General features: G+C 36.6%; 1 protein-coding gene across 1 annotated transcript in view; it reads right to left on the bottom strand.

The window, feature by feature from the left end:
* Positions 1–7,721: 7,721 nt before the first annotated feature.
* brinp2 (bone morphogenetic protein/retinoic acid inducible neural-specific 2) overlaps positions 7,722–23,480 on the bottom strand; it is a 117,038-nt gene continuing 101,279 nt past the window's right edge. The window contains 4 exon segments of the mRNA XM_051134684.1: positions 7,722–10,675; positions 10,678–10,861; positions 10,864–11,425; positions 14,110–14,332. Of these exon segments, the coding sequence (XP_050990641.1) occupies positions 10,308–10,675; positions 10,678–10,861; positions 10,864–11,425; positions 14,110–14,332 (1,337 nt within the window). The 3' untranslated portion in view covers positions 7,722–10,307.

The raw sequence follows: 23,480 nt of genomic DNA on the forward strand, positions 1-23,480 counted from the left end.
CTAAATATCTAGAGAGAGAATAATGTAGAAAACAGCATGGGTCTTTATTTGTTTTAAACATATCTTACGTCTGACACTAAATTAAAATAACTATAAACGATTAATCTAATGTTTTGTCATCAAACTTTAAATTTGCTGATAGTTGCCTCTCAAATCATAGTGCTTTAATGTCAAACATCCCTTTTATCAATTAGTGCACCCAAATGAACCCAAAATTGAAATTGATATGGTAAAATGACCCAAGTATGAGTAATATTTAGAACATACAATATTAAGCAATATTTATAGAACATCAGTGTGGTTGCCAATAGTTCAGTTCAGCCACAGCATCTACGAGCACCACACTGAACACTTTTGTGAACGAATACAAAGTTTTGAAAGAATTGGTTGAGTGATTCAGTGACTATTTCTCGCCTAGTTCCTGAACGAATCAGTTGTTTTGAACGAATCATTTGAATGAATGCTTCTCACTGACACAGTGATTTGCCATCACCTACTGGCAAAAGTATCATTTAATTTCATATTTCTACTCTCAAAATTGTATATTTAAAATAAGATCATTTTAAATATATAATTAAAGGAGCAGTTCACTTCCTGAACAAAAATTTTACAGATAATGTACTCACCCCTTTGTCATCCAAGACATCTTACAGACGTCTGCCAGATGTTTGTACCTGGCAGATGCTTTCCAGATCAAGTCTTTAATAGACATCTTGCAGACGTACGTGTCCTATCTGGGCTTTTATTGATTAGTGCATCCAAATTAACCTAAAATTAAAGATATGTTGGCAAAACGGCCCAAGGATGAGTTTTTATTTTTATAACATTCAATATTAAACAACATTTATAGAATATCAGCACGGCTGCCAATATTTCAGTTCAGCCACAGCATCGCAGCATTTTAAATATATAATTAAGAAAGTTAATTTCCGCAAAATATACTTGTTTCTGTTTGGTACTGTGACTTGACTTGCTTGGTTTGTTTGTATTGGGACCTGACTGCCTTGAGACTTAATGGTAGGGCAGGGTTGCCACGTTTTCACAATAAAACCAGCCCAATTGCTACTCAAAACTAGCTCAAAAGTAGCCCATTCACGTCTCGAAATTGCATAAAAATTGCGCTCCAGGGGGGTAAAATACATGCTTTTTGATGGGGTTCATCTTGTAAAATTAGCATTCCAGGGGCTAAATATTACGTTAGTTGGGTTGCTTCAATCCGCAGACATGAAAGTAGCTTGGCAACACTGTGGTAGGGACTCGCTTGAGTCTTGAAATGTGTGACTTACCCCCAACTCTGGTAATACATAGCAGGACTGAGTTCCCAATCATCTTATGAGAAAACGTAATTCAAAATGAACTTTACAGATGAATGCCACTTGACCCACACAATTAATAAATAATATGACATCCAGCACACCAACAATGCAATTGTTCTGTTTTCTATACCATCATTAAACACTTGGATGCATGAAGGACAACATATTTCAAGGCCTGACACACATGAGAGTTTCCCCCTATGCTTCTTTCACTGTTTTTCTGCACAGCTTCAAATGAGCCAGAGCCATTAAGGAGTTACTCGCTCACTTTCTCAGCTGCACATAGCCTGGAGCGCAAAGAAGATCAAGAACGACTCTTGCAAGAAAGACCCTTTATTTCATTATTTTTGGGAGGGGATCCACGTTTTTTGTACTTTCTGCTGGCCTCAGGATTACATTAGACAGTTTTTTTACAGAGTCGTCTCCTAGTAGATCTTGCATAACTTTTGTTATCAAGTAAGAGGAGACAAAGACAAGTAGGAGAACCTTAATTATAATACCAAGACAACTTAGCTCATTAAATGGACAGTTCACTGAGAAATGAAAAGTTCGTTTTTTCTTTAATCACCTTCATGTCGCTTCGAACCTGTTTGACTTTTTGTTCTGTGGAACAAAAAGGAGAATTATATATAAATCTATTGTCAAAAGAGAAACTTTAACATCTCCCTGCAGTTTTCCACCCAAAACCAAAGGTCTATGGTTTTATGTTCGATAGAAATTAAGATGACCGTAAATATTAATTTTGTAATTTTACTTTTGTTTTGTAAAATAAAACATAATATAAAATTATTATTATTATAGTTGTACTGTTTTTTATTTTACAGTGCCATAGCATTGTTACAGTATAGTATTTTGTCATTTTTTAAATAATAATAATAATGTTTGGTGATATTAAACAGGTAAAATACAGATTTGCCTTTTTGTGCTTCAAGGATTAGTTCATTTCAAGAACAAAAATTCACAAATAATTGAATCACCCCCTTGTCATCCAAGATGTTCATGTCTTTCTGTCTAATAAGAAATTATGGTTTTTGAGGAAAGCATTTTAGGATTTTTCTTCATATAATGGACTTCAATTGTGCCCCCTATTTTGAACTTCCAAAATGTAGTTTAAATGCAGCTTCAAAGGGCTCTAAATGATCCAAGCCGAGGAAGAAGGGTCTTATTTAGCGGAACGATTGGTAATTTTTGTCGGAAAATAAAAATGTGAATACTTTTTAAGCACAGAAGCACATGTAGCACAGGTTCTGGCATGCATGTTCACGACGTTACGCACTATTGAATCATGACGAAAGGTCATGCGGAGCGTAGGCAGAACTACGGACCCAGTGTTTACAAAGCGAACGCGCAAAGACTAAGAAAGTGCAAGTAAGTCAAACGCTGTTTACAAACAAAAAGATACAACAATGTCGGACGATTCTGAAGTTGTAGGAGAAAATAAGATGGAGCTGTTTGCCATACTCTACCTTTTTTAGCCGGAGTACACAGACGATGAACTTAGACATGATTTGTAGTAGTGATGGGGAGTTCGGATCATTTTACCGACTCGGACCTTTGAGTCTCGTTCAGCAAAATGAACGAGTCATTTCATTAATTTTAGCAAAATGAGCATCACATGACAGCCCCATAAGATCAATAAACAACTCAAAAGACTTCACTCCCCGAGACGACTCGTTCTTCGCGAGTCACATTAAAGATTTGTTCAAAATGAACGAATCGTTCAAGAATGACCCGTGGACGCGCATCCCAGAGCCTGTGCAACGCAAGCTTTTGTGCTTAAAAAGTATACAAATTTTTATTTTTCAAAAAAAAAATGACCGATCATTTCGCTAGATAAGACCCTTCTTCCTTGGCTGGGATCGTTTAGAGCCCTTTGAAGCTGCATTTAAACTACTTTTTTGAAGTTCAAAATCAGGGGCACAATTGAAGTCCATTATATGAAGAAAAATCCTGAAATGCTTTCCTCAAAAACCATAATTTCTTTACAACTGAAGACAGAAAGACATGAACATCTTGGATGACAAGGGGTTGAGTAAGTTATTTGTGAATTGTTGTTCTGGAAGTGGACTTCTCCTTTAATGTATAACGACACAGTTAATGAAAAATGTACTAGAAAATTCAGCAATTTCAGAGTTTCAGTCACAATAAAAGAGATTTTCTTCAAAATGGCTCATTGCTCTGGACTTTCACCCTCTGTGTCAGGATTCTGCTTCTTCCAACCTCCCATTGGCCTGAGTAACAAATCACATCTTCATTCCTCGAGTGGGAAACGGATTTCACCCTTACAACCCACAGAGCGGTTTCCTTTGAAAAATAATTACTATTCATTAAAGTGGCCTGTCAGATTCTCTTCTACCCTTCCTCTTGTCTTCTCCCTCACAGGATGTCCTTCAGGACTCCCGGTGGCTGTCATTCTGTCAACCCCCAACCATCTTATCGATTCACACATCTCGAAGCTGAGGAAGCTGGCATGCCAATTCCTTCTGTTCCTCTACCGGCGTCGACCTTTCCATTTCTTTAAAACCCCCGTTTTAGATGGAACAAATAAACTAGGCCGGTGTATCCACCCTCAATGCCCATGGAAACCTGTCTTGTTAACGTTCTTCCTGTTCTCTGTTGTGCTAAACCTGTTTGTGGTGTCTCTTTATCTGCCTTTGAATCCTCAAACGTACACTGGAGGAGAATCAGGAAGAATTTATTTGCTCTGCGGTGTGGTGTGTTGAAGTCAGATTATATTTTGAACTCCCTGACTCGCTTATCTTCCTGTTTCCTCACAGGATTTCTGTTCCAGCGGGGACATATGGAGTCGGTAGGAAAGAGTCACTGAGGTCAAAATGGCCTTTCTCGTAAACATACAGCAGCAGCAGTTCTGTCCTCCTATTTTTAATGAACCTTTTCAGTTTGTAGTCCTAAAACCTGAAAGACAATTATCATTGTTATTGAGGATTAGCACTGGGAATTTCAAATGCTTCTGCTTCCTGTTTGCTATTATAATGTCAACCCAGGCTCATTGAAAAACATGCTTGTTGTGACATTTCTGTAGGATGATTTTTCATTGCTTCATACCCCTTTTATAACACTTGTCCAGTGAGTGGCGCCAAAAGTGCGTTCAGATTTACCCGAAGCAGATGAATGTGAATCTGGTACTATTTTATTTTATTGTTTGATGTACATATTGCTAGAATTCGAAAATAGCAGCGCTAGAAGGTTAATTCTCTATTGCGTTTGAAAATGATGTTCCACATACACTAAACCCTAGCTATCCATGCTATTTTTGGTTTATTATGATTTATTATGAATCATGTTTCACAGGACTCGTGCCTGAGCGCTCACATGGAAAGTGTAGTGCTGTACCAGGTGTGCTATCGAGCAAGTTTACCATAGTCATACTTAGGGAGCTTATTACAGTATGTGATGCAAACATCAAAATGAAAGTGCTATGGTAAAATTGTTTTGAGGCATGACACAGTATGAAAATAATTCTTAGTCGATAATCTGACCTTGTAATCATAACTGAGTGAAAATCACAACCTGATCTTGTGACAAAAATGTACCTGTGAGAACGTTTTCGTAAGACATGAAATACCTCCATGCACGTTTCGTGCCATATTTGATATGAAAAGTCCACTAAAAGTGGCACTAAAAGAGCGTTCTTTATTTTTTTTCTCCCCGGAACATATGAATGTACATATGGTACGTTTTATGTGTCGTTGGTTTTGTACGTGTCACCGCAGTTCTGACTTAAAAATTCCATTGTGTGGCGCTATAACTAATTCTCCGTGATGTTTTAAAAGTATGAACAAAAGTGAATGTGGTATAAAAACATAATCGCAAGCATGCCTTTAGCGTTTTTTAATCTCTCATCTTTCAGCTCTTTCATTGTGAGTCATTTTTTTCACGGGATTCGTACCCAAGGATTCCGCATCCTAAGTCCAGTTCTGTGTTAAGCTACTGAGCAAGCTTGATACGTCCGGAAAGCGAAACATATAGAGCTGTAATCGTAACTGTGTACAAAAATGATTACAAGTGCTCGCTGTTTTACCACCTCTAGTGTTCATTTCTGTTGGAAACTGCTGTGATACGTACTTATTGGTATGTATTTCGCATCTTGTGAAAAAAGTTCCCACAGTTAAGTTTTCGTCATGAGATCAGGTAGGAAAATTAGTAAACGTTGTTGGTGTTTTACTACCCCTAGTGGTCATTTTAACTGTAATATGCAGTGAATTATGTTTATAGGTACGAATGTAGGAAAAGGCATGTTTTTCTGATCCTACGCTGAATAATATACATAAAATCAATTCAAATAAAAAATTAGGAGTTGGAGTTTAAAAGACATTCTTAAGATATGTTTACACTAGTTTGTTTTCGTTTTGAGACACTAAATTTTTGCTATGATTACACCTGTCATTTACACTACTTCAGCGTTTTCAACCCTCAAAAATGCAGACATTCGAAACCGCTGCAGACCTCGTTTTAGCTTAATAACTTCGTGGTTGCTTTTCAGTGTGAACAGACCAAAACGGAGACTTTTGAAAACGATGGCATGGCTGCTGACATTCGCTTTGCATATCTTTTTTACGTGCATACCTAGTGTGCAGTGTGCATGAATGGTCATGTGACCTGCGTTTTCGGTTGTGTAGTGTGGACGGAGATTGTTTCTGAAATGCATTGAAAACACCAGTGTAGACAAGGATTATTTTCATTTTAAAACACTGTTTTAAAATGAAAACACACTAGTGTAAACAGGGCATCCGAATAAGGGACAACCCTTTAAACTACAGACCTTGTTTTTTTAAAATAGAAAACTGTTGTTCCAAAAACCTTTTACAAATTAGCCTACAACTGATGTTGTGAACATCTCTATAAAAGTAAATGATTAGTACCATGGAACACAATGGCTAAATTTAATCTTTTAATGGTCGTCTATTGTATAACAGATCAAAGAGTAAGCTCTTCATGGGAGAAAGGAGATGGCACTTACCCAGTAAAGCATTTATTTAGACTCCATGGGGGGAAAGGATTGTTTCATCCTTTTATTAATTCGTATAAGAACATTTACATCTTGTTAAAACATTGAGAGAGAGAGAGAGAGAGAGAGAGAGAGAGAAATGATCTTAAGAGTATAAAGATAATGTTTCATTTCACGACCACACCGCCCATATCCGACTCTGTACAGAATCATACGCCACATACAGAATCCCCTCTGCGATATTTCAAGCTGGCACCTCACGCTCGTAACTGAGCTATATTGTCTCTCATAGAAATGGATGCAGTCAGTCTATTTACATTCAGCACTTTGGTTCTGGACATTAAAAAAAGCATATGTCACACTATGGCAATACATGGAGGCTTGAAGGCAGGACCCTGGACTGACCCGTCTGAGATTAAATGTTATTTGAATCTTATTAAAAAAAAAAAGTTGGTGGATGTACAGGCTTTTTATGAAATGGCAGAGATACAGTCTCAGTCTTGAAATGTTTACAGCATGGTAAAGCTGTCTGCTGTATTCATACAGATATACAGTTATGTGTGTCTGGCTATCTGCAACACAGAAATGAAGCTTAAAGATGGGATGGGAAAAGTCGATTGCAACCAGAATTTAGAACAGAGATGAAACATCCTGAAATAGCATTTCGGAGGTTTTCTTATAGTCCTGACGTGTGTAAGTTGACTCAGCAACTAGTATGACGCCAACGGATACCTCAAACTCCAGGAGCTGGATTCGCTTGACAACATGCCATTTTGTTTCAAAGCATGCTCAGTAAATAACTACAGGCTGAAATTAATTAATGCAATGATTTCACTACAATTTTTTTGCCCCCTTGCCGCAGCATCACTGTGCACATTAGAGGATTTCATTTTTTTCCAAAAATTCTAATGAGGACTGGTTTTCAAATGCTTTCCTGGAATCTGAAAAACCTCACATTTCATTTTTAAGTCACTGAAACGGCGTGCAGAAAAAGCCTGAAAGTAGGTCACATTTGACATGTTTCTAGAAAAGCATAATCTTGTGTATCTGAGAGGCAATATCAGAATAAACCCCTTGGTGAATTCCCAAAGAAAAGAAAACAAAGCTGCTTGTAACTGTTACAGTAAAGAATCTGAGAGCTGTCTGGCCTGTGTTGAAGGTAAAAGCTTGAACTGAAATACAGAGTACAGTGTTACATATTTGAGTGAAAGTTAGCAAGAAATCTGCTAAAGGAAAGCTTAAATTGTTAAAACTGGAATCCCAAAGATGGATTTGACATATAAGTACATATGACATGAGAGTGTATTACAACACGTACAGCAGAATTTGAGATGGTCAGAGTCTTGGTAAATAATGAATTTTCATCTCATGCCTTTGCACAGAAAAAGTAATAGCTTTCTCAGTCAACTGTGCACATAAACAAGAATGAGACCACGATGGCTAGAGCGAGTTTAATCAGAAATATATTAGATTGGAGGATAAAAAACAAACAAACCAAAAACTGAGATATGGACTCAAGATTCATATCTCACATGTCCATGAGATAAATAAGGTGACACTATTTAATAACTTTCATACATTTTGATGCATTAATGCTTATAAGATCACTTGTTATTTTAAATCACATTATACATATGAATGTAATATTCAGAACTTTATATATATGCTATAGTTCAGATGTTTGGGTTCAGTAAAAGTTTTTTTTTTTTCTAAATAAAATATTAACAATAAATTAATACCTTTATTCACCAAGGGCGTATTAAATTGGGGACAGCATTTATGATTTTACAAAATATTTATATACAGTATATCTCAGATTCCAGAAATATATGAAGCAGCATAACTGTTTACATCATTGGTAATAATAATAATTAAAAATGATTTCTGAAGGATCATGTGACACTGAAAACTGAAGAAATGGCTGCTGAAAATTCAGCTTTGCCATCACAGAAAAAATAGCATTTTAAAATATATTAAAATAGAAAAGAGAAAGCATTAGAGAAGACTGATCCCAAACCTTTGGACGATAGTATGCAGTATATATGTAAATATTGTTTATGACTTCATTTATGAAAGTTATTATAAAGTGTTACCAAAAAATACATTGTAACAGGCAGTTTAGTCATAATAAATCAAAAATACAGAAATATTCAGATTGTGTTTCTCAAGAGCATGGCTATGCCAGTTTACATAGGGCTGTTGTGATTGATTAGACGCCCTTCACGGTCTTGACAATTTGTTGAAGGGCGAAAACTGATTCCTGTCTTAGACATTAAGATAAACAACTCATATTTACAGACTCCCTGTGATTTCCATCTTCTGAATTTAGCGAGAATGTTTTTCCCCCTTCACAGTAGAGTCACAGATATATCGTGACAGACAATGCGAAGGTCCTACAGCTCTCCATGACAACAGCATAAATTGCACTTTTTTTATTCTAGTTTTTTTTTTTTTTTTATGTAGCGCTGTAAAAGTTGCTCCCCATATATTGAGCGATCCATCTTATCTTGACAGAAAACTGATCGTTTTTTTATGTTGATGCATATACGCAATTTTCACAGACATTTCCACACATTCCAGTTTTATATAAAAAGCAGTAATAAATGCTCTGTGTTGTCAAAGGCTGTAATTCTGTGGCTGTTTGTGTTGACAAATGCTACAACCCAAGTAACTTAATCAAGAACACTTAAGCAGTACATGTACACTTATTAAATGCTGAGTGGAAATAATTGCCTCTAGATGTAGAGATACTAAATGAATTCATGTATTACAGTTATGCCTCGTCACATCATCATATGTCTAATAGAAAAGCAGGGAAATGTTGTGGAAAACAAAGCTATTGAACCAGGTGATGGAAATGGTACTCTGTATTTGCACATAGATAACATGTAATGCACTCCTCATATAATACTTCAATTAAAAACTGACATTTACATATTAGAGGTCACTGTAATTGAAATCTGAATTTAGTATAGAGGAAAAAGAAAGAGAAAAAATCATTTTCTTTTTTTTTTCTTAAAGAGAGAGACATACAGCCAGGTGTGCTTTGATATCAGAACAGAGACTTCACTTCATAAGGCAATTGTTTTGTGTTGAAGTGTGTTTTTTTTGGTCTTTGCACTTTCAAAAAAAGTACAAATATGGGCATTTATCAGTGTATATATCCAAGAAGCAATGTGAAGCTTTTCACGCCTTGAATGAGATGAGCAGTATTTACAAAGCGGCCCACAAACCTGTTCAAAACAATATTGTAAGTATGTACTGTAACTTTAAGGTTGCCTTCTCAAAAGAGATTTCAGTGAGCATAAACAGTGAAAAAACTGTAAAGAAATTTTGCCATTCAATTTGCTTTCATGTTTACCTTTTGGTTTAGCCATATCTCTGAATACAAAGGAATTTCTATCCAACATTCTGGCAATTCAGTTCCACATTAAATACAGATATACAGATCTCACAATACAGGATTTGCGACTCCAGATAAAATAGAAAAACATGGATTTGAATCTTTGCTGATTGTTTTAACCATTGGACCACTGTGCTCCGATACTTTACGTCGGAATAGATTTCTTATTATCGATTCTCCGTATTCGTCTTGAACAATGACATCACCAAGAATAACTACAACTTCAGCACATACGTGCTATGAAATCGTAGCTATATATTCTCACTTGAAATGTTCTTTTTCACGGATCATGTAGATAGTCCACTTAGGTAAAATCCCCATTGGAACCCTTACTCAAAGACACTAAGTAGGTTTGACTGTAGGCTAGATCTAGCAAGGTTTTCCCAGCAAGGGAATATTCTGGGAACTTGCGGTTTCCAAGTGGTATGCTTCTGTATCAGTCACAATCGGAAATTCTGCTTCTTACAATTACTGCCCAAAGGAAGGGGATTCAAAGACAATCTCATCCACAAACATTTACACGCACCCTGACAATATATTTCTTTTCCCTTTCTCTCTCATCCCATTTACAAATACATTCTCACAGGCAGGCAAAAATGAGCGACGAGGCTCATTTGAGCTAGCTGCACAGCTGGCTGAGTTCTGGCTCGGTGGAGTTGGGGAGCTTGGCGTTGAAACTTTGGAGCGCCTCCCGTATGCGCGCCACCTCGCTCGACGAAAGCTTGAGCCGGTGCCTCAGCAGGCAGGAGAAGAGGTCCAGCGGCTGGGCTCCCGGCGGGGAGAGCCGGTTAATGCGGTCCCTCATCTCCAGAAGCATCAGAAAGGCCGCATCCTGCGAGCCCTGCGTGTACGGGTAGTCCAACTGCAGGATGAGGTCTTTTATCCCCTCCGGATCGAAGTGCATGCTGTAGCCAAAGACCTTCAGGCTGTTGATTTTCATGTAGCCCAGGTTGGCCGAGTGGTCATCCAGGTCTAGCGGCTCATAAGCGTCTCGTTGACGGTGGGGTCGTCTGTGAGTATGCGACTGCGCAGGTAAATGTGCACCGTTTCGAAGAAGGACTTCCACTTGCTGCCAAGAGCGAGGGTCCAGTTATAGCACTGGAGTGAGGCGTCCAATTTAGTTCTTTCCCAGTCTGGGAAGTCCTGCTGGTTGACAGGCATAAACCAGCTCTCTCGGAGTGGCTGCCCCCGAAGGGGTTGACATAGATTGCAGGCACGGGTTCCAGCGTGCTGTTCTTGGTGGAACAGATCTGGAAAGAGATCCCCATCAGCATGTGGATGAGGTTGGACTTGTTCTTGTTGCTCTTGAGGGTGAGCAGCATGCGCTTTCTCCACGCCGGGTTGAACCAGCTGCCTAGACGCACGTCGTTGCTGATGTAGATGGCATGGACCTCCATGCGGCTGTCGAGCCTTTGGAGGAGGTAACGCATTTCTGCGTCTGGCATGTCAAAGTCAAAGTTGACGTAGTGGTCCAAAGAGTTGGCAATGTTGGGGCGACAGAATCCCATATGGAGGATGCTGCCTGGGAGGCATGTGCCACAGCGGGTGATGTTGTCTGGGGCGCAGGACGAGCAGAGGGTCCCCTCACCCACCTTGCATGGCACGTTGCCCTGGCAGACTGTGCGCTGCTCTGCGGCGCAGATGCAGCCCTGCATTTCCTCTGAGAAGGTGCCGTACACACCATGCTCGCTGCAGTACAACAGGGACTGGGCTTTGTTGAGCCAAAAACCCAGAGTCCTGCAAGAAAGAAGGTGATAATTACAGACAAGATTAGTTCCTGAAAAAATGACAGGCTTGGCTTTACTAAATGAAGATGAAATCGAAAGAAACCTGGGCTTCGACGACATGAAAAATTGTTCACTAACATGTTAAAATTGTTCAGTCAAGACTTGACATCGGCCTTATTTTTGCTGTGCTAAATGAGGCATTCATTTCCTCTTGCTGATTGATACGAATATTAATCGAGTGCTGATGGCCCGTTCTTTGACAAATGCAAATTGTTCTTAACCAGTAGAGGAAGTGAGTCTTAAAAGCCTTTGGGGATGCGTGTGAGGAGACACGGTGCATTCTTTTTATTCTCTTTCATCCAATTTAGCGAGAGACAAGTCACTTAAATAAATGCTCCAACTCCATGGGCTCTCCATTATCTTCCTACTCACTTCACAACTATTGACGCATACTTAATGCCATGCATACATAAATAAAATGTCTTGCATCGCATGCCCTTTCTGCTGGCTGCCTCCCCTATGGGATTTCATTTCATCAGGCATCCTTTTGTCCTGGACTCTTGAGTTTAATAATAATCTTATAAATCCACTAATGTAACATGTACTTCTTTTTCATGAGAGCCTTTGATGTCAAGATGCCATTCAGGGAGTTAAATAAACCACTAAGCAGTTCTTACACATTAATGTTGACTCTGAGAGATGCATCTTGGTTCAGCTTGGTTCAATAATTAAGTACTGCTTGTCTCTTATGTGAATCTTCTATTTTGCTAAGAAAATCCTCTGAAATCTGTCATCTTTTACAAATGTTTTGCTTGATTGCCATTCAAAGCAAACTGAACAGAACAAGAAGAACTGCATTTCAGGATTTACTTATTGTAACAGAGGATCTCAAATTTGGCCAGATGTTAGTGATGAAATATGTCAACTTTTTTGATATCATCTTGTTTGCATAGCTGGCTGTTTGTAATAAAATTAACTCTAGAATTTATAACTGTATTATGACTTATTTACAGAGTGTCTATTTACACTAAGTGCAAGTAGCCTGCCTTGTTGGCAGAGGCTATTTACACTAACTCCACCCACCAATATTTGGTTAGGCTAGACAGCAATACAAAAGATGGCTGTCAAACAACACCTCAAGTGGCATAGGTGGTAAAGCACACTGTAGTGACATTTTAACACGATTGACCCAAATTCGAATCTGCCGTTTGCCAAACTCGTTCTCTTTTCACATCACAAAGCATATCGGAAAGACATTTATTTTCAATCAGATGAAGAAAAAAAAAAAAAGGTGGAAAATAAAGTACCTCCACAGGTGTTTATTGGTTAGGGTTAGGGGTATGTTTATTCAGGGCTTTATTTTCCCAATAAGGCGGCATTTATTTAAAAAGTTAATAATTTACACTCAATGTGTTATTACTACATACTGTTTTATAATGTACTACAATACTAAAGTGCAAATATCTGCCAGTTGTAGTAAGTAGTATAAGAAGTATCTAACTAATATTTCTGCTATGTTTACATAGTGTAAATAGAATCTATCGCCATTTGCACAGTGTAAATAGCATATCACTAAGAAAATGCTGCTATTTTCAATTAGTGTAAATAAACTCTATTGCTATTTTCACTTAGTGTAAATGGTATCTGTCGCTATTTGCCCTTAGTGTCAATAGCTTCTATCTCTATTTGCACTATCAGCATCTATCGCTAAGAAAATGTTCTATTTTCACTTAGTGTAAATAGCATTTATTGCTAAGAAAATATGCTATTTTCACTTAGTTTAACTAGCATTTATCGCTATTTGTACTTATGCTAAAAAAGTATTTAGTGCACTTAGTGCAAATAGCAGCTGCCTATGATTTATTAAAAAAAAACAAAAACTATGAATGCCTGACCACAGTTGTTTTCTTCAAAGAAGATTCATCCTGTTTTTCATCTTCATTTCAGTATATTGCCATCATTTAAGAATTTCTTGAAACAGACTTTTGTGAAAGTCTTCAAGCTGAAGGGCGCTAACTACAACCTGTCACTCTCTTGGAGCTCTTGATTACAGTGTGCACACACTGACCACTCTTCAGAACCTTTCACTCTATACGGGCACCACAAATCTGAGGCCGCGTTTATATTACATGGTTCTAGTGACCCAATTCTGATTTTTTTCCCTCCCATGTGGCACACAGAATATGACCCACAAGCATGTAAACAGGAAAAAAAAAAAACAGATGGATTCTGATACATGCATTTGTGTCTGCCATGTAAATGGACAAATGGGAAATTCCTGTCAATGAAGTCAACTCAAGTAAACGCTTTTACAGGTCAGAACCTTGGGTTGTGTAAATGCAGATATTGGGTCACTTTTGAAGGAAGATGTAAACTTGTCAAAAAAAACAGGGTTTAGTCAAAAAATTGGAATTGGCAGTGTAAATGTGGCCTAAATATTCAGTCTCTTGAATATTCTTCATCCTCATTTCTCATCTCTCTTCTCAGATATCTGGAAACTTTTTGTTTATAGAATCAAAAACCGAAACCAAGGAAGAAACTCAAATTTGAAGCATCATGAGAGTAAGTAAATGATAAGGTGAAGTTTTTGGATGATTTGTACATTTAATCGAAACTTTCTAAAACTCTCATTGTACATGCTAATCTGCATGTTTGCAATGAAAAAAACCCCAAAAAGATTATATGGCCTCGTACCTTTCTCTAGGCAGGCTGATCTTTGGCTGTGTAGGACAGCGCTTGCTGAGAGCGAAGAGTTTGCGCACAATCTTGATGGCTTTTCCCAGCACCACTTTAGTGCTCGCCTCCAGCAGACCATAACGTCTCTGCAGGACCAGATCTGACGTCCAGAACTTTAAGATGGCAGAGGTGTTTAAAAAATGATCCGTTGGCAATTTCTTGAGAAAGGCCTTGAACTCATCTGGAAAACAGAAGGAGAGTGAGAAAAGTTATTATGGTTATTATTGCTGTGAAACCTTGGAGAAGGTGAATGAATTATATTGAGCCGTTATGAGCTTCAAATCTACTGAGATGAGAGAGCAGGAGATGGTTCATGATATGAATGTGTGAGTTATTGAGCGACTCGGTATGGGTGTTGTAGGAAAAAAACAGCAGAGGCAATAACGTTAATCACATGACATGAGTACGTGTTACCTAACTATATAGCTGCAACATAAAGTGAGGTTTTATTAAAACTTTAGCAATCATTGTGCACTGCTGATTGATCACTGCTTGAAATAGAGACAAGCTGATTTGTCCTCAGCACAGACAGGTTCGTTGAAAAACTCATATTTCGAACAGAATTTCCCAACAACTTCTGTTGTAAAATGTTGTACAAGCTAGACACAGTGACACATTAGAGGAATTATCAAATACGAGTTTTCTAGAAATGCATCTGGGCTACTTAAAAAGACATTAGCATCTCTCAGAAACTGAGAGAGATGAAGACATTTGCGCAACGCTGAGGAGACGAGCACCAATTCCCCATTGTAAGGCCTTGGAGAAAAAGCTCCATTGGTGTCACAGGGCATTACAATGTGCAATGATCCTGTGAGCACTGAGCCCAGAGGCTCCCACACACAAGACTAAATCACAGAGATAACATTAGCATTGGCTCAGACTGTCAGTTAAGCTCAGTTTTAGCTCAGACTCCCTCTTTCTTCTTCTCTTCCCCTGTCATTTTGTCTAAGCATGTGTCTCTGTTTAGCTTTGACAGCAGAAGAAAAGCCTGCAGTGACCAGTGTCACAACAAAATTGTATTACAATTATCAGGGAGGTCTGGCAGTGCATAATCATGTTATTTGCTATTGTGATGTTGGATATATAAAACTAATAATGATAAATGAGTGCATGTTGAACTGACATAATGTAAACATTACCACTACACACATTAATTAAAAAAAATGTACAGAAATACACGGCATATGCATTTTTAGTTATTCAGTGAAAAATATACATTTCTTCCCCCACAGAGTAAAAAAAAATAAAAAGGTAATTGCGAATTTTCTCACATTTATGAGTTTACATCTCACAGTTCTTATCTATCTATCTATCTATCTATCTATCTATCTATCTGTCTATCTATGTGACTCTCCGTCACAAAGGGATGCCAAAACATTCAAAAGCAGCAGGGCTACTTTTACTAAAATGGCTATAGCTATAACTCACAAAAGAGTATGTAAGAGCTGAATCTGAGGTCACATGGAAAAAGTCACGGAGCTTGGCCACTTGGTGGGCAAACATAAAAACTGCCATCATTTAGGTGGTTACAGGCTTGCTAATATGTAATGTCTTTTTTCATATGTGCTTAAATGCGTTAAAGCGCTTGAACCCCAGTGATCGCTGCTTGCAGGTATAGTTAGGGGTTCAAGCACTTAGCGCTGAAACCCTATTGTAATTGTTAGAATGGATCAACAATCTCCACTTAAAACTGATCGTGCAGACCAAACCGTAAGTCGTAGAGACTTGAAACATGGAGGGATGGAGGTACTCACACCGTCTACAGCTTGACCAAGGCTTGCCCCAGTCGGCCTGATGGGGGCGCCACAGTGATCACAGCATCGGACAAAATGCACGCCTTAGATTTGATCGTAAACCGGCGAAATTAGCTATTTCACTTTTTTTTTTGAAAAACCTACTTTTGCGAACTAGTCCTAGGTTTTTCACCCAATCAGAACCAAACCAGTGCAGAAAGATTCTCTGGAAAAAGAATATGAATAATTATTAAAAAAAAAGTTGAACTTTCGACTCAACGTCGCAAAGGGGCGCAAAAAAGGGGCAGGGCCACTTTTAGGAAAAGGCCTACAAGTCCTGAATGGAATGAGATATCTTCGCCAAACTTAGAACACTTATGTAAGAGCTCAAGCTGAGGTCACAGGAAAAAACGTGGAACTTGGCCACTTGGTGCTGCTATTAGAGGAAAAAAAACTTACAAAATGGCTATAACTGTGCAACCATTTGTCCTATCAACATGAAAATCGATGTGCATGGTCTTGGTCCAAAGTGCCACAAGCGTCAATAAAGACATTTGCATATCTCAAAAAGAAAAACATGGCCGCCATAGGCCGATGAATTTTGACCACCTATTTCACACCGTTAATGGAGGCTGATCGGGACGAAACTCAGTGGGCCTGTTTGACTCATGGCCCTAAAGGTCTGTGAGAAATTGAACATCATTCCGAACAACTTTGCCTCTGGAACCACTGCTGTCAATCAAACCATTAGTTAAATGATTGAGAAAAGAGAAAAAAAAAATACTTTTGTGAACTAGTCCTTGGTTTTTCTCTCAATCTGGAAAAAAAAAAAAACACTGCAGTACAATTCTTTGGACTCTCTAGGTCAATTATTATCAAAAAAGGTTGAAATTTACCCTTTGGGAAGCTATAATAGGGTTGTTTAGAAAAGAGGCCTGTCCAAATTTACCTAAAAACCTATAAAGCCTAAACGAAAACTCAAAACTTCACCAAGCTTGGTGAGCACATGCAAGCAAACAAGCATGCACAGTTTTAAGGAAATTGGACCACAGATTAAACACCTTAAAAAATGTTATATTTCTATGGCAAATTACCTTTATTTGCCAAAAATTCTGTTTTAAATCATTGATGGTTACAGGCTTGCTAAATAAGACGTAATGCTTTTTTTTAAATGTAATTAAATGCGTTAAAGGGCCTTTTACACATGATTAAAAGGTTAAAGAGCTTGCAACTATATTTTTATTGTTATTTATTATATTACTATTTTACATTTTTTTTATTTTAACATGTCCGACTCTCTAACCATTAGACCACAACTGCTGGTATTGGTGGTAATCGTGGTAAAAAACATAATATAACATTATTTTGTTCATTAGGGGTGTAGTGATATACCGTTATTGGCGATAACCATGATATTTCAAAATGAAAAGCACACAGCGCTAAAGTCTCACGTGTAATTTATGTTTCATTCATACTGGACACCAGAGGGCACCCTCGTACAGAAAGTTGACAAGGAAGGCATAGGAGTAATAAAACAAATGACTTTCCAGGAAGTAAGAGACTAATAACAACTACTCTTCCTTAATAAATACATAAATAAATAAATAAATATTACTATAATTTTACATATAAACAAATTCCTTCAGGTATTCAGTTTGGTCATTTGTGCTGTTTTATGTACCAGAAAAAAAAATATTTCTGGGGCTCTTATAATGCTTTAAAAAGCAAGAAGGTCTTGCAATCCTTGACTAAATGAGCTCAGTAACATTTCATTTTACACTTATTGTATATTCAGATGATTCTTACATCTGAACAGATGCTTTATCAGTCCATGAATCAGATCTACAGCACATTTACTTTCATTACGTGACAACAAAAGGCATTTTAATATGTACAAGTCTATTCCAAACATAAACCTACAGGGGCTGAGATCAGGGTTGTGGTATGCTAATGTAACCCAATAAAACCATAGCAGTTCATTCTGTACCCGATCATAACCTGCCGTCCTTTTCCCACATACCAGCATAAAATGTAGCCATATGCAGCAGAGCTTTTATGAGATTGTCGCACTCCTCATCTCTCTTTCTCACTCTACCTTCCTTCTTTTGCCTTCTGCTGTTTACAGTCGAATCTTTTCTATCTTTTCCTCATCTTTTTATCTCCTTGCCCACATTCTGCTCGAGATCTCATTATTCACAGCACATTTACAATTTGAACTTTTCTCCCCTTTTATGCTTTATTCTGGCATTTATGACTACATGTTCTAATTTATGGACTATTTAGCCCTTCCTAAAAATGTCAAATGGAATGATGAGGTTATTTTCCTCAAAACACATTCTCATTTTGTACATTAGTACTTTAAATTTCTATGAACAAGGAGAGATGGGAAATTACTGCTGTCTATGCACGTTCAAGAACATAATGGCATTCATGCTCAATATACCGTGCAGTCCAAAAGTCAGAGACCATGTTAACAATATGGGATTTAAGTCAAATTCAAGCCTAAAAGATTTTGAATTTTGAACATTTTTAAACAAATAAATGTTATGTTTGAAATATTAAGAATTATTTCGTTAAATTATCAAATAACTACATTCGTTACATTGTGTGACCTTCTTTGTTCGTGTAAACTTTTCCATTCAACTCAACACTTCAAATGTATTTGAATAGAAATTTCCCTCTATTACAGTTGTATATACATAGTGAGTTCACTCTTACCATAAAACAACAAATCCCCCTTTTTGGGATCATTGTAAAAGAGGAGAACACTGATATTTACACTGTGCCATACAGTTATTTCTCATATTGCATCCTGTGTTGCATCTTCACATGGTATGGACTTTGAAAACTACAAAGACAGCTGGAGGAAAAGGAATCAATAATGTCTGCTGATGTAACTATAGACTCTCAACTACAAAACTATCACAGAGTATCACTGAGACTGGCTATATCCAGTCAAGATAAGAAAGACTTAATTTTACACTATGCCAGAGATAACAAACAAATGAATAAATACACAAATGAACGAACTAGGGCTGTCACTAACGATTATTTTGGAAATTGAGTAATCAGTCGATTATTCTGACAAATAATCGAGTAGTCTCTAAGATGCAAGTTACCTAAACGCATGTAAATAATTAAAGCGCATATACTATGGCTGCATTTACACTCGTGAACCATTGAAAACGGTGACTTATGAAAATGCTACAGACCCCGTTTTAGTTCGAAAACTACGGGGTTGCGTTTCAGTGTAAACGGATCAAAACGGAGACTTTTGAAAATGATGGCATGGCTGCCCACATTCTCTCTGCGTATCCTTGACAACCGTGTAAAAAATAACGTCATGGTTATTGTCGTACCCATAGATATGTGTAACTAGATGCAGCATTCAACCGCTCCAAGCATGTAGACGCGTCCTCCGTCTAAATAATAGGGTATCTACCTATACATATCTATGGTTGTACCTGCATGTATGGTCATGTGACATGCGTTTTCGGTTGTGTAGTGTAGACGGAGATCATTTCTGAAATGAACAGAAAACGCTAGTGTGGACGAGGATCGTTTTCATTTTAAAACGCCGTTTTAAAATGAAAACGCACTAGTGTAAACAAGGCCTAGACCTGCATTGCATATATTTATTTGACTGAATCGTAGCGTTTGTAAATTCACAATAGCATTATGCTTCATTGTGATTTTTAAATGGGTGTAATATATCATGCAGCTGTGGAAAGCGGTTTAACAATGCATTTCATGGATTCTCATTCGTGGAATGTGTCACTTCTGGTATTTTGCAGGTTAGTCAACATGGTCAAATTGCAGTCAAGGAATTTTAAAAATCGAGTACACTGTAAAAAATAAAAAACACAACTTGTTGAGTCAGCTTAAAATAATTTGTTACCCTGCTGCCTTAAAATTTTAAGTTCAGTTAACTAAAATAAGTTTAGTCAACTTGAAATGTTAAGTTGTACTAAGTAACAGCTTAGATATTTGTGTTTGCTAAACTTAACAGATGTGTAAGTAACCCAGCTGCCTTAAAATTTTAAGTTGATTCAACTCAAATATCTAAGCTGTCACTTAGTATAATTTAACATTTAAAGTTGAATAAACTTAAAATTTTAAGGTAGCCAGGTTACAAATTATTTTAAGTTGACTCAACAAATTGTTTTTTACAGTGTACTCAAACTGAATCGAGGAATCATGAACAGAGAAAGTCTATTATTAGTTGTCAAAAAGGGAAGTCAGTATATGGATCAAATAAGGTTTTTAGCCACAAGTCCAGATATTTGCTAATTACAATGGCCCATTTTCCATGGCATATTTTACATGCTTTTTCATACCTGCATACTGTTTTATGCATTTATTTTGAGGTTTAATTGCATGTTTCATTGTGACAACTTGCCCCATTTGACCAAAGGTGAAATTAGCAGATTTTTTTCTTTGACAGCCATATGATTACTTGAAAAGAAAGCTGTTTTCCCTCTAGTTAAAATACACAAACCCCATGCAATTATTTGTGTTCTCATTTATTTCAGATATTCTGTTTCAAAGTGCCTGTTAGACTGCAGCTAAATGTGTTCATTCTGTGCATAAAGCTGCAGTGATCTGGCTTTTTTTGTGCATTAGACAGCTGTCTAACCGAGCCAAGCGTCCCTGCAGGTACGGCCTGATTTAGTTTGTAATTATAAGCAAACCATCAGTGCGATGCAAACTATTCACAAGTAGAGGAACTTTTGATATCAGGCTGAAAGCAGATGCAGGCGATGTTGCTGAAATTACCTATTATAACACAGCCTTATATTTTTTTCATCAGATGCAAATGGGCTCAAATTCATTATACCTGTAATGAACTGTTTTGCATCTAAATAGCAAGAAACACAACTATCAGCCCCAAACTCCACAGAAGTTCCATTTAATGCAAAATAAAAAACAAGATGTGTGGAGTTTTTTTCTTTTCAACTAGTTTACAGTCTTTTGAAATATTCAGACTGTTTGAAATTAAATTAAATTGTTAATCAGGACGGTGAAGATAAAAAAGATCAAGGATGTACCTTATGCCCTTCAGCTTTATTATTGTTGTGATTTTTTTTTTTCTCTCTGAGAAAGCAGGACACCTGTAAAATATATTCAAATGAGCGCATTTCCCTCTTCATGGGAGGAAGCGGTCGTGTTATCTTTACTGGACACCCTGCAGAACACAGTGCTGCCTGGCCTCTATACCTCTTTTATATCTCCAAGTGGAATATGATTTTAAAGCCGGTGAAAATTTGGTTGCTCCCAGAGGACAGGGCATAATTCACAGATTGATCAAAGCACAGGTATCGGCGGGGTGGCTGAATTACGGCTCGTCTGGAGAAGCTGACTGGTGACAGGGTCCTGATTAGACATTTCTCGCAGTGTTAGAATGAAATGAAGGATATTCGCTCTGTTAATCAGTCAACCGGGCACATTTTTTCCCTGAACATTAATGCAGAATTGAGTTTTCCCTGTAATTGTGTGAGAAGACATTTGTGGCATGAACAAGACGCCGTTTCAAGTCTGTGGAAGGAACTGAGGTAGTGAAATAAACCTGGCAATGAGACAATGACAGATTTTTATGGACTCACCGACTTAACACATCTCCAGTGACAACCACGTACGTATGTGTTGTTACATTTCCAGGCGTCGACCCAAGCCTTTGAATCATCCTTCTTTATTACTGACAAACAAAAGTTTGTCTGTTATAAATATACAATGCTAATCTCGTCAACAAAATTACTGCACAATTTTTTCTTTCAAACCAGTTAAATGCAAACCCCGCCCTGCTGAAATGCTAAATAACAGAAGAAAATCTTCAGTAAAGAAAAAAAAATTGTCAACAATGAAGAACAACATAAAAATAAGGCGTCAGGATGACAGTTAATTAATTTTTAAATAAAAAATATGGTTAACAAATACATGACGAGAAAAAAAAAAAAAGATTACTAAGAGTAAAATTAAAATACAATTTTGTATTATTATTATTAGTAGTAGTAGTAATAGTAATAGTAGTAGTATTTAAGTCGTTTGTAATGTTATTTCAGAAGTTCAGGTTTTCACAACACTTTTCATTTATTAGTATGATGACGTTTTAGTGCCATGTTAAAAAAAAAAAAATCTAAAATTACGAGATTAAAGTCATAATATTTTGAAAATAAAGTCAAAATAACGAGAATAAAGTTGAAATATTACGAATAAAGTCTCAAAATATATATATAAAAAAGATGATAAATGTTGGCCATCTTCTTGAAATTTTTTCTGCCAAATTCTCAAAACATTTTGACATTATTTCTGAAATATTTAAACATTATTCTCATAGTATTTCAAATTTATTCTCGTAATATTTCGACTTTATTCTTGAAATATTTTTACTTTATTCTTATAGTATTTTGACTTTATTCTCGTAGTATTTCGACTTTATTCTTGTAATATTTCAACTAAATTTTTGTAATTTCAACTTTATTCTTGAAATATTATGATTTCAATCTCGTAATCTTAGATTTTTTTAAAATGTTTAACATGGCAATAAATGGCATCGTATATTAGGGCCCTATGAAATCGGTTTTATATTTTTCCAAATTCCATTTTTTTCCACTGTAGTTTTTCTGGATTCTGTTTTAATTTTTCTAAACTCTGTTTTATTGGTTAATAAAATGTCATTAATCAAAAAGCATGTCTTATTAATTTAAAACATAAAACTTACACAGTTTAACAGCAATTTATTAAAAACTTAACAAAAAAAATCACTTTTGTATGGCCCTATGAAATGTCTTTTTTCTGTCAAATCTAGTTATTTAAATATTTTTGCCAAATTCAGTGTTTTCCATGAATTTTTTGGATTCTATTTTAATGGTTTCATTAAATTATATTAATCAAAAGCATTTCTAAATAATTGATTTTATAAAAACGTTTTTGTGTGTACATTTGTCTGGTAAATAAATTCTGGAAAAAAATTTTTATGCTAAATATTCCTTAAAAATAATGTTTTAATAATAATGTCATTAGTAATCTATGTAATATTAATGTCATTACATTACATAATAGATTTGTCACAATTTCTTCAACTTAAACCGAACTTTTATTTTGACAGGTTGTTGTCAAGACTAAAGTTTCTCTGTTTATACGATATGACAGTCATTTTGACTCTCAGAGTAGTTCTAGAGATTGTTTATGTATGTATATATTGAGGCGTATATATTGAGGCTAAAAACAGTATACGAAACCATGTATCCGCGGTTGTTTTTGGTTTAATTTAGCACTTTCTGAGTAACCAAAATGTTATATACTAAAACTAGATGCAATTTTAGTCAGACTAAAATTGACTAAAAGATAAAACCTGCTTCAAAAGATGAAACTGTGACTCAAACTGTGAAAAAAATAACTCTGTATATTGATAACAATTTGCCACTGTGTGCGCATTCAACATAAAAACCCCCAAGAAGAAATGTTTTCATGCAGCAAAGAATAGAAATGCAATCCAACATCTTTCTTTAAATGCCAAACAAGAAACGCCCGGCCTGGAACGCCATCATAATGCATAGCTGGTAACCTGTTGAAAGAGTCTGTATCTTTTAGAATAAG

Source organism: Labeo rohita, chromosome 2 (genome assembly GCF_022985175.1).
Source record: "Labeo rohita strain BAU-BD-2019 chromosome 2, IGBB_LRoh.1.0, whole genome shotgun sequence".
In the NCBI taxonomy this organism is placed as follows: Eukaryota; Metazoa; Chordata; class Actinopteri; order Cypriniformes; family Cyprinidae; genus Labeo; species Labeo rohita.